At 32.8% G+C, this 13,700-nt stretch overlaps 1 protein-coding gene across 1 annotated transcript; it reads right to left on the bottom strand.

Moving 5' to 3' along the window:
• Positions 1–4,943: 4,943 nt before the first annotated feature.
• LOC139869308 (uncharacterized) lies at positions 4,944–6,017 on the bottom strand. The gene is made up of 2 exons (XM_071857620.1): positions 5,988–6,017; positions 4,944–5,906 (listed from the first exon to the last, which is right to left on the bottom strand). Exons 1-2 carry the CDS (start codon positions 6,015–6,017, stop codon positions 4,944–4,946), a joined length of 993 nt encoding a protein of 330 aa, XP_071713721.1.
• Positions 6,018–13,700: the final 7,683 nt, after the last annotated feature.

Here is a 13,700-nt window from a genome sequence, read left to right as displayed (position 1 = left end):
ATGAGTCTATTGTTCCATCATTGGTAAATGCTTAAAATTGCATTGAGTTACAGATTTGTAATCAAAAGTAATACAAGAAGTAAATATTACTAAACTGCATGCATCATTGGAAAACATTACTTTATCCAAAAGTTTACAACAAACACACTTAAATACATGGTACAAGTGCAACAAAAAATATGTAACCTAACAACATCCAGAATGTACAGCACTTATACACCAATAGTAAGTACAATTGTTTAAATCAACCAACTAAAGATGAAAGTTTTGTTGCTCCAGATTGTACGTTAGTTCATAATATTGACCAGGAATCAGGCCATTGATTGATCGGTACTCTAGAAAATCGTAAGTAACTGCCAGATTTGGTTTCTTTTTCCCTGTCTCCTGCTTCAAATGCCACTGGAATTCATCACCATCATGATTAAAGCAACTTACATAACACCCACTCCTCAGTCCTGGGAGTCCAATAAACTCCGTTGGAAGACGCTAACGAAAATGAAAATACATATTTAGCCAACGGTTTACCCAAATTGTTATTCTATAATGATGAAGCATAAAACGTTGATATGTAAAAAGATAAGACAAGTAGTGTACCACCATTTATCAGTTGATGAATGTTAAACTTTAAATAGATAAGAAGTGTACCAACAAGTTACTAGATGGTATTTTGATAATCACAACACGATCAGGATGTTGATGTTGTTGAGGCATTGGTTCATCTTCTGAGGTATCACTTTCGGTATCACTGTCTGAACAGTCATCAATGTAAATGATTTCAGGAATGGATTGGGAAGTTGATCCTCTTTCCCAGTTAGTAGAAACATCATCGTCCATCAGCTGAAAAGTCAATAAACAACCCTTTTCTACACCACGGTGGTCATAAAGCACCAGCTCAAGATTTTCCGAATCAGTTGCATAAAAGACCATACAATCACCAGACGCCACTTTAAGGTCTGTAAGCAACTCAGACCATCCTTCCCACAAAACAACATCGTCTTCAACTGATATTACCAACACCCTTTTGTTGTACCATCTTTGAAAGTGAACAATCATTTGTTGTTTGGGTCCAGAGTTTCCGAAAGTAGTTGTTAACCATTCCTTTAGCAGTATCTACATCCAATCAAAAATAATGCTATTTTTGTTAAAGAAATATAAAACTAATTTGTTAAGATAATAATTATGTACACATACTAAATGTGTGTTACATATGCGAGAGCAAAAAATGAACATACCAATCCTGGTTCATTTGGATTGTTGACGAATTTCATGAATGAAGGGAAACGTCTGTATGGAGCATTTGCATACACTTTTTCCTGAATTCGAGTCAATACTTTGAAAGATGTAAATGGATCATAAAAATTCTTTTGAAACAGGTCAGGTGAATAAATAGCCAACTCGTAGTTTCTTTTGTCGATTCCAGTCATTAGTAGGATATCACCTTCTCCAATATCAAGATCATTCATGATCTTCAACCAGCCATCTCCAAGTATCATACGACTATGATCATTCATCGAAAATGTAACTTCAGATTTATATCATAGCAGGGTGTGGATGATAACAGAATGTCTTGGAACCATGGTATCATAATGGTCAACATACCATTCATGTGGCAAAGCCTATAACAAAACATAATAACCTGATATGTCTTACAATGGTTTTGCTGTATAAAATATATAATTTTAAGGTTAAAAAAGCAACGAAACAATACCAGTTCAAGCTTATCTGCTAATCGTATTATGTGGATGAACGATGGTGGACGATTGTAGGTAGCCATAAATGAAAACTTCAAAGATTATTTTCTGCTTCTGTAAAATCAACATATATGTACATATCAGTTATGTAGGTAACAATAATAATTATGGTCAAATTAACACAACTAGATTTAGGTATAATAGTCTGATATTTAGGGCACTTCGTCTTTAACACAAAATATATTAGACTCTTTCCGCAGCATCTATTAACCACTTTTAAACCCTATTGTGTCCATTTTCTGAATAATCTAAGACAAAATGTGCATGTATATAACCTAATTTTCGATTATTATTTCCTAATAACACAACTCGATTCAAGTATAATAGTATAATTTTATGGTCATTAAGGCAATAGCAAGAATATTTGAGTAAAGAACAATTAGATAACTAAAAAAACCATCAATACCTGTATTTGAGACGATCCTTCAGCCATGAGGATGAAATCGATTTCGTTCGTCAAATAATCGCCGTTCTATGATGATGGAGTAGGGTGTTTCCGGTGGTTTGATGATGAAGTGGGATGGTTTAGGGTATACGAAGAAGTTGGATGGTCTGGTGATCGCGGTTTGTTCCCGGTATTAATATTGAAAATATATATATATATATATATATATATATATATATATATATATATATATATATATATATATATATATATATATATATATATATATATATATATATATATATATATATGTGTGTGTGTGTGTGTGTGTGTGTGTGTTTTAGAATTATTTGTATATGTATTGTATAGATTGGTATTATTAATTTAAAAGGTAATAACATAAAGTAAATTTTTCATGGTAAAAAAATTTAACAAAAGACATAAAAGACATGTTGCATAAGTTATTAGAAAATATACTTGTGTGTGTACAAAAAAAAGGTAATCAATCATAGGTTTTAACAATTTTTATGTGTCTGCAACCTCATCTCCTTCCTGATGGTCTTCTCTAAAGTAGATTGTATTATTTCCAACAACAACTTCATTCATAGGTTGAACACCGACTGAAAATGGCGGTAACTCGTCAAATTGGTCGTACTCATCCTCATCAACAACGTTCTCGACACGAACAATCCGTCATTTTCCATACTGAACCACATGCCATCTAGGATCCTTTGGGTCTTCGATAAAGAATACTTAAGTAACTAGTTTTGCTAGAATGAATGGTTCTTCTTTATATCCATTGGTGGAAAGATTAACAGTTGTAAAACCATCTTCATCAACTTGAACACCGCGGTCATTATCAACCCACTTACACTTGAACAAGGGTATAGTGTACGAATCACCATAATCTAATTCCCATATTTCTTGAATGACACCATAATAAGATTTTTTAGCGATCCTTGATCTTTCTTCACGATTGACCATGGTGAATTCCGTCGACGAGGCTATCACCGTGACACCGCTATTTTGCATTTTACTCTTCTTGTCTTGAGCTTTAGTGTAAAAGGTATACCCATTTATGTCATATCCTTGATATTGGAACACATGTTTAGGGGCGAATCCCAAAGCTTCGACTGTTTTATCAATATTTGGAAGTGTCCTCCAAACTTTTTCTTTCAACCATTCTAAAAAAGTTATTTTATGTTGATTTGCCAACCACTTTGCACTCTTTTTAGGGTTTTGTTGTCTCAAGAACGCCATGTGTTCTTGTATGAACAGATCAATAGATGTAGTGTGTTGTAAGACATTAAAATGAGCCTCTTGATAATCGGCAACATTTGAATAGCCCGTCTTGCACTCAAGTGTCCCTTAACCTGCTAGTCTTCCTTCATGACGACTTTGTTGAATCCCGACACTTTTAAACCCATCCATATAGTTTGTGCAGAATTCGATCACCTCTTCGGATGCATATCCTTCAACGATACTGCCTTCTGGTCGATTAAGGTTCCTTACATAACCTTTCAAGATACCCATATATCTTTCAAATGGATACATATACCGTAAGAAAACTGGACCACATGCCTTTATTTCTCCTACAATATGAGATACCAAATGAACCATGACATCAAAGAAAGAAGGTGGAAAGTACATCTCGAGTTTGCAAAGAGTAAGTATGATATCTCTTTGATATTCATCCAGCACATCAGGATCAATCACCTTTGAATGAATCATGTTGAAAAATAAGCATAGTTTTGTTATTGTGTGTCGAATACGGTTGGGAAGAATTCCACGAATTGCGATAGGAATCATCTGGGTCATTAGTACATGACAATCATGTGACTTCATACCAAGTAACTTCAAATCTTTCATCGATACCAACTTCCCAATGTTAGCAGAGTATCCTGATGGAACCTTAATACCATGTAAACATTGACAAAATTTATTTTTCTCGACCTTCGACATAGTATAACAGGCCGGAGGAAGAAACTTGGTGGACCTTCCATCAATATCTTTAGGTTGTAGCTCTGGTCTGATATTCATTAATTCCATGTCCCTTCAAACTTTAATTCCATCTTTTGTTTTTCCAGGAATGTTAAACAGTAACCCTATCAAACTTTCACACACATTTTTCTCAATATGCATAACATCAATACAATGTCGGACTCGTAAATGCTTCCAGTAGGGTAATTTCCAAAAAATAGACTTTTTCTTCCAAATACCTTTTGGAGGACCAAAACCTTTCTTTCCCAACACAACTTTTATATTAGCAACTTTGGAGAGTGTAGTTTCTCCATCCAACGGTGCTGGTAGTTTTCTATCCTCTATAGTACCATCAAATAAATCCGCCTTTTTACGATACGGGTGATTCTCAGCAAGCTCTCTCCGATGCCCCATAAATGCCGGTTTCTTACAATTTGTGAGCCATATCGAGTGAGTATTTTCCTCACAAATAGGACATGCCTTTTTCCCCTTCGTACTATATCCAGACAAATTACCATAAGCAGGAAAATCATTAATGGTGTAAAAAAGCATTGCCCATAGTTGGAAGTATTCTTTCTTGTATGCATCATAAACGTGTATGCCGGTACTCCATAATTCCATCATTTCATCAACTAATGGTTGCAAATAAACATCAATATCGTTTCCAGGTTGCTTTGGGCCTTGAATCAAAAGAGACATCATTATGTATTTTCTTTTCATACATAGCCAAGGCGGTAGGTTATAAATGCATAGAAGAACAGGCCACGTGCTGTGATGGCTACTCAAATCTACGAATAGATTAATTCCATCTGAACTGAGTCCGAACCTTATATTACGTATCTCATCCCCAAATTCTTCAAAATCTTTATCAAAATTTTACATTGAAGTGAATCAGCCACATGTCCCATTTTACCATCATTTTTACGATCTTCAGCATGCCAACGTAATAATTTTGCATCTTTCTCATTCGCAAATAATCTCTTTAATCTTGGTATGATAGGCAAGTACCACAATAATTTTGCAGGAGGTCCATTTTCCAACACATCACTATCAACATTATCAGTCGGTTTTCCACGTTTATACCTAGATGTACCACATACCTTACATTGATGAAGGTCTTTATCTTCATTCCTGTATAACATACAATCATTTAGACAAGCATGTATTCTCTGTATTTCCAATCCCATTGGGCACATTAATTTCTTTGCTTGGTATGTTGAAACCGGCAACTCATTACCTTCTGGTAGCATTTTGTTCAACAACTCTAACAGGCTAGTGAAACTTGTGTCGCTCCAACCATTGTTTGATTTTAAATTAACCAGTTGTATCACGGCCGAAAGTTTTGAAAAATTCATACAACCGGTATATAAAGGTTTTTCAGCGTCAACAAATAGTTGTTGTAATCTGTCATGATACTTATCAGCAACATTATCCTCCATATCCAAATTGTCAAACATGTAATCAAAATTAACATTATTGTCACTATTGTATGAATCGTCTTCATTATCGGTATCGTTATCCGAAATAGACGGGTTAAGGTCAGCTAATGACTCACCATGAAAAGACCAACATGTGTACCCTCTCATAAATCCATGTGCAATTAGATGACTTTTGATATCGGTTGAATCAGCATACCACCGTGCATTTTTGCATTTCTTACAAGGACAACTAATTGCGGTGTTTCCTTTTTCTAGTTGATCAGTCTCGGCAACTATAATAAATTCATCTACACTATCCATAAACTCAGAGGTAGCACGACCTATCTCGTACATCCAAGTATTCCGATCCATCTACAAGCAACATTGAAAAAGTTAATACATTATTAATAATTAAGAATGTAAAAAGTTGGAAAAGGGACTAAAACCCATGACCTCCTCTCTACCAAGCAACATCCTAACCATCTAAGCAATTGTGTTAACCTGACTGATTTACATTTATTTTCTATAAAAATATCACGTATCGTCTACTGTTAAAAAAAACCCCAAATCAAAATCAATTGAGTTTTTATCGATCATAATCCCATTACCTCATTATCATTTCTCTTTTGTTACCTCAATTGAGTTTTTATCTGTCTGTGTTCTAAAAAAAACCGCGAAGTAACCCAAATCACTTGAATCTGTAAACCCTAATTGTTCGATACCCTATTCGATTTCTGTTATATTATAGATTCGGTCTCAGCACGATTCTACTTTACTACCATGCCTTACACAAAGCAACTTATCACAAGAGAAAAAGAGTGTATTTCAAAGGTTAATTCCTATCAGTAATTATAATTAATAATTAATTTTGTATATTTGATAATCTAAATTTATTACTTTTTTTGGTTCAGAAAAAAACGTGAATATTATTGTCGCGCATTTAGTCTTTGAAATGGGTTTGGTTATGAGTTTGGTCAATTTCCTTGTTATTGCATGTTGTGTATGTGTGATATGTTTGTTGTGTTATTCATAACACAATAATAAGACTGCATGTGTTTGAAATGATATTAAGGTGTATAAGCCTGTGTATAAGCTTGTGTTTGTTGTACTATTATCTTAATTTGTATATGTAGGTGCTTAGATGTGTATCTTTTCTATTGCATTTGATGTGTATCTTTTCTATTGCATTTTGTGTACAGATGCAACAAAAAAATAAAAAAAGAAGTGTAAATAAACTGAAAAAGAAGTCAGCGGTTGTTAAGTTGAAGATTGAATTTGACGAGTTTGGCCAAGCTATTGGAAAAACCCAAGCTATTTTTTCGAGCAACATTGGCGTCTTAACTAGGAGCACTTGTGATTTCCTTGTAAAGGATTGGAAGCATGTGTCTCCTGATCAAAACCAAACTTTATGGAACAAAATAAAGGTATTAAAATCTAAGATTTTGTTTAATTACTTTTTATTTATATATGTTACAACATTCAACACTTACATTAGATTATGTTATACAAGAACTTCATAATATTGAAGACGATTTTGCACGAAAAACAACACTGTAAAAATGCAACACAGCGTTTACGAGATTCAAGCACAAGTTAAGAACGTATATGGATGAAGGCAAGCTTCCTTATGTGGAAGTAAAAGATTACGATTTCATAACTCCAGAAAAATGGGAAAAATTTTGTGAACTCGAAGATACGCCTGCTAGACGAGTAAGTGCTATTCAACCTTATTTGTATCAGGTTTGGAGGTACATTGTGATATTGTAACGCTTTGAAAAAGGCATTTAATCGCATTAAAACTGTGTAGGAACTAAGAGAAAAACCCAAGAAAAACGCTTTACAAAAAGAAAAAGAAAAGTATGCTCGAGTTGGTCGTTCGGGATATCGTGGGAAAAAAGCACAATGGGATACAGAAGCAAATGATCCTCATAAACGTACACCATACCACAATATCAAAGATCCTGTAGCGAGGTATTACGTGCTGGGCAGGATGAAGCCGGATGACAAAGGGAAGATGGCAGTATAAACATTTGCGCGCTTATAGAAAATTGTAATATATTTATTTTTGAATTTTTAGACTAACCAACTTATAATTTTTCTATAATTGATTACTTGTGTTTTTTTTTCCAGGTTAGGACAGATAAAGAAGGCGGGAATGCCTTGTTAACTCATGTGGGGAAGGAACACGGTGGTCAAAAAAAGGGTATAAGTAGCACAATAGGATATAGCAAAATCACAAAGAAACAGAAATCAGACGATAAAGGAATGAGGGTAACTGATTTAACTAATGTTATGTTTCTTACAATATTTAAATGCTTACTTACTACATTTTATATTTCATGTTTGCTAATCAGAAGTCTCAGGAAAACCAAAAGCATGATGATGAAGAGAATGTTGTTGATGAAGATAATGATGATGAAGAAGAGAATGATGATGAAGAAGAAGATGTAGATGATGAAGAGAAAGAAGATGATGAAGAGGATGTTGATGAGAATTCTGATCATGAAGATGATGTTGATGATGAAGAGAAGTCTGATGATGAAGATGATGGTGATAATGGAGTGGAAGGTGCTAATGAGAAGTCTCAGGAAAAGGAAAAGCTTGATGATAAAGAGGATGAAGAGAATGATGATGATGATGAAGAAGATGTTGATGATGAAGAGAATGATGAAGATGAAAAGGATGTTGATGAGAAGGCTGATAATGAAGATGAAGGTGATAATCAAGTGGAAGGTGCTGATGAATGGGCTCAGGAAAATGAAAAGAGTGATGATGGTGAGGATGTTGATGATGAAGATAATGATGATAATGATGAAGAAGATGTTGATGATGAAGAGAATGATGAAGATGAAAAAGATGTTGATGAGAGGGCTGATGATGAAGATGAAGTGGAATGTGCTGATGAATGGGAAGTTGATAATTTAGTGGAAGGTGCTGATGAAGGGGAAGGTGAAAATGAAAAGGATGTTGATGATGATGAGGATGTTGAACATCATAAATTCACCAAAAAATAGTGAAACAATCGAAACACATAAAGGTAACTGATTTAACTAAATGTTATTTTTTTCTAGACTTTTAAATTACTTACCACATTTAGTTATTCATGTTTGTTAATGAACAGGATGTTGAAAAAGAAATGCCTGATGAAAATTTAAATGTTCATGACAACATCAATGAAAAAGAAGATGCAGTGATTGAAGAAGATGCAGAGTATGTTTCATATGATGATGTCCAGATGGTGATGAACGAAGACGAAGAAGAAAATATGGATAAAGAAGAAGATTTTGTGGTTCAAGAAATAAAAGATGGAGTGTCTAAAAAGGTTAAGGAAGCAGAAAAAGTTGCAGAGTTTTCTGACGATATTGATGAAGAAATGGTGATGGAAGAAGTTAATACAGAGCAAGATCCACTGATTAGACATATTGATGCAGAGCTAACAAATTTCAGAATGAAACCCAGTCCTCCACCAAAAAGAAGGAAGTCTGAAAGAATCTTATTACAGAAGCTTTCAAAAAATGTTTTCGTCAAAGATGGCACAGGTATGAGTGAGAACAATCCAATAAAATTGTAATTTGTGATGAATATTATTGATGCTAATATAACTATGTTTGTAAATGTATATTTGTGATTCTACTTTATATTGGAGCTAATGAATATTTGTGATGCTCCTTTTGTATGAAGTTTTGATCTGCTAATATAACTGTCTTTGTTTATGATAATTTGCTAATGCAACTGTACTTAGGGTTATGATTAGGGTAAAGATTGTACTTTGGGTTATGATTGCCACTGAAGGTGGTTATTAGGTCAACCTTGCTTATCATATTAGTTATTGGGTCTGATATGACATGTATACTACCTCATGGGTTTTTTTCTAAATTGGTTTCTGAATTAGGCATATATATATTACAATAGATTTATATGTTTGGTTTTCTTTTGGTTGCCATATTGTGCAGCAGGTAAATAATCAGGCTATCCAGGTTTTGTTATCCAGGTTTTGAGTTATTATTACTTCACCAAACATAGCGTTGAGTTGTTATCCAGGTTTTGTTTAAGCTGACCCGGTTGGTTCTGCTACTACTATCAGGTTGTGTTTGCATATTGTTACTATATAGTATAACTTTCTTTCATTGCATAATAAGGGTTTATATGTTATAGGTTACATATAGTGTGTTTATATGATTTTAATAAAGTTTATATGTTGTTAATATAGTGTTGTATGATGTTTAGAATCGTGTTGTGTAATCTGGCATGTTAAAACAGTTAGATGGTTGTGTGTCGTTTGTTTGTCCAGTTCTGCTCCAGGTTTGCACTACATGTCTACAATCGTGTTGGGTAATCGTGTGAATCATGGTGTGTTATATAGTCAAATTCTAGTGCTATAGATCCAATGAAACATGTGTTATAAACCTGATTTATAAGCCTGATTAAAACATGTGTGAATCATGTGATATATTTGTACAAACTTTCAGAACAAATGCCCAAGTGTATAAAGTAAAAGCAATATTCAATTACCTCTGATGATTTTGAAGTCTCCATTATCTTTGAATCCTACGACGAAGCTAAACAAGCAAACAAGAGCAAGCCGAAAAAAAAACTAAAAAACGTGTGTTTTTATATTTATGAAAAGATTTTTTATATTTTATATTATTTATAACTTCAATATAAATCTTATTTATTTAAGGTATATAAAATTTTATAATATTATAATTATATTATATATACTTATCAAAATCCATTCCTAGTTATCAAATTATTTCCTAACTCTTCTGTAACTAACTAACTTCATATTAATTAGACGTGCTTGTTTATTAACCCGTTCAATATGGAACCCTAAATAACCCGTTACATTGTTTGTTTAATTAGACGTGTTTGGTAATTTAGGTAGACTAATTAACAGAACTTTAAGGGTTAGGTTGATTAAACGGAGATCGTTAACATATATATCACGTTAACTTATTTAGACGTGTCACAGTTAAAGGCGTTAGTTACAAACTAATTAGACGTGTGTTTTGAAACTTATTAGACGTGTTAAGCATTTAGACGTGTTCCCGACAAATCTAATTAGATGTGTTGTCAATTAGACGTGTTGTTGTTTCATATAGACGTGTTCCTGGTAGACATAATTAGACGTGTTGTTAATTAGATGTGTTAGTTGGAATACTTTTTAGACGTGTTGTCAATTAGAGGTGTTCCCGTTAAAGTAATTAGATGTGGTTACCAATTAGAGGTGTTAAACTTATTTAGACGTGTTGAAGATAACCAATTAGACGTGTTGCGAATCTTAATTAGACGTGTTCCATGTTTTTTTAGGTAGAAATCTTAATTAGACGTGTTCCATGTGATAAATTAGACGTGTTATATAGTGAACACGTCTAAATGACGGGCTCTAAATGAGCCGGAATGTAGTAGTGTTAGTGGCACTTTTTGATATCTCTCAATTCATAACTCTATTTTTATTTTTATTTTAAAATTTCGTATTAAATGCGAATATATTTGACTATAGTTTCGTTTCGATAATAATTCATGGCCGCATAACACATTTTTGAACACATTACGTTTGCCACATAATTATGCTGAATTATGTGCCACTTGTGATAAAACAATTTCGGTTGAAGATTGAATCTATTTTCGCATTATGACTAGAGAAAGGCACTATGATTAAGACTTCCTAAAGAGTTCCTGCCATTCGAAATAGTTTCAACGCCAAAAAAGTCGTTTTACTATTTTTAAAAGGCTAATTTTGAACTTTTTGATTTTACGATAATTATTACATCTGCAGTTGAATTTTTATACATATTTAAATACCATATTGATATTTGTTATTTATGTAACATTGTATTTAGGTATATTGAGAATCTTTTTGAGGTTAATATCACCTCACGATCCACAAATCCTTACACTTTTTACGATATCTTGGTTTAATGGTTCAATTATTTAGTGGCACTTTTTGATATCTCTCAATTCATAACTCTATTATTGTTTTTGTTATAAAATTTCGTATTAAATGCGAATATATTTGACTATAGTTTCGTTTCGATAATAATTCATGGCCGCATAACACATTTTTGAACACATTACGTTTGACATATAATTATACTGAATTATGTGGCACATGCGATAAAACAATTTTGGTTGAAGATTGGATCTATTATCGTAAGATGACTAGAGAAAGGCACTACGAGCAAGACTTCCTATAGAGTTCCTGCCATTCGAAATAGTTTTGATGCCAAAAAAGTCGTTATGCTATTTTTAAAAGGTCAATTCTTGAACTTTTTGATTTTACAATAATTATTACCTTTGAATTTGAATTTTATGCATATTTAAATACCATTTTGATACTTGTTATTTATGTAACCTTATATTTAGGTACATTGAGAATCTTTTTGAGGGTAATATCACCCCACGATCCACAAATCCTTGTACTTTTTGCGACATCTTGGTTTAATGGTTCAATTATTTAGTGGCACTTTTTGATATCTCTCAATTCTTAACTCTATTATTGTTTTTGTTCTAAAATTTCATTTTGAATGTGAATATATTTTACTATAGTTTCGTTTCAATAATAATTCATGGTCGTCGAACACATTTCAGAACACGTTACGTTTGCCGCATAATTATGCTGAATTATGTGGCACATGTGATAAAAAAAATTTCGATTTAAGATTGGATTCATTTTCGCACGATGACAAGAGAAAGGCACTACGAGCAAGAATTCCTAGAGTTCCGGCAAGTCGAAATAATTTCAACGCCAAAAAGTCGTTTTGCTATTTCAAAAAGGTGAATTCTGAACTTTCAGATTTTACGATAATTATTACCTTTGCATTTGAATTTTTATACATATTTAATTACCATTTTGATATTTGTTATTTATGTAATATTGTATTTAGGTACATTGAGAATCTTTTTGAGGTTAATATCACTCCACTAGCCACAAATCCTTATACGTTTTGTGACATCTTGGTTTAGTGGTTCAATTATTTAGTGGCACTTTTTGATATCTCTCAATTCACAACTCTATTATTATTTTTGTTTTAAAATTTCGTATTGAATGCGAATATATTTGACTATAGTTTCGTTTCGATAATAATTCATGGCCGCATAACACATTTTTGAACACATTACGTTTCCCACATAATTATGCTGAATTATGCGGCACATGTGATAAAGCAATTTTGGTTGAAGATTGGATCCATTTTCGCAAGATGACTAGAGAAAGGAACTACGAGCAAGACTTCCGAAAGAGTTCATGCCTTTCGAAGTAGTTTTAACGCCGAAAAAGCCATTTTGCTATTTTTAAAAGGCCAATCTTGAACTTTCTGATTTTACAATAATTAATACCTTTGCATTTGAATTTTTATGCATATTTAAATACCATTTTGATAGTTGTTATTTAGATAACATTGAATTTAGGTACATTGAGAATGTTTTTGAGGTTCATATCACACCACTAGCCACAAATTCTTAAACGTTTTATGACATCTTAGTTTAATTGTTCAATTATTTAGTGGCACTTTTTGATATCTCTCAATGCATAACTCTATTATTTTTTTTGTTTTAAAATTTCATATTGAATACGAATATATTTGACTATAGTTCTGTTTCGGTAATAATTCATGGCCGCGGAACACATTTTTTGAACACATTACGTTTGCCACATAATTATGCTGAATTATGTGGCACATATGATAAAACAATTTCGCTTGAAGATTGGATTCATTTTCGCACGATGACTAGAGACAGGCACTACGACCAAGAATTCCTAAAGATTTCCTGCCATATGAAATATTTTCAACCCCAAAAAAGTCGTTTTGCTATTTTTAAAAGGTGAATTTTGAACTTTCAGATTATACGATAATTATTACCTTTGCATTTGAAATTTTATACCTATTTAAATACAATTTTGATATTTGTTATTTTTGTAACATTGTATTTAGGTACATTGAGAATCTTTTTGAGGTTAATATCACCCCACTAGCCACAAATCCTTACAAGTTTTGCGACATCTTGGTTTAGTGGTTCAATTATTTAGTGACACTTTTTGATATCTCTCAATTCACAACTCTATTATTGTTGTTGTTTTAAAATTTCGTAATGAATGCGAATATATTTGACTATAGTTTTGTTTCGATAATAATTCATGGCCGCATAACACATTTTTGAAAACAT

This window comes from Rutidosis leptorrhynchoides, chromosome 9, assembly GCF_046630445.1.
Source record: "Rutidosis leptorrhynchoides isolate AG116_Rl617_1_P2 chromosome 9, CSIRO_AGI_Rlap_v1, whole genome shotgun sequence".
In the NCBI taxonomy this organism is placed as follows: domain Eukaryota; kingdom Viridiplantae; phylum Streptophyta; class Magnoliopsida; order Asterales; family Asteraceae; genus Rutidosis; species Rutidosis leptorrhynchoides.
Note: the sequence above shows the minus strand (reverse complement) of the source record. Positions and strands in the feature narration are given on the sequence as shown.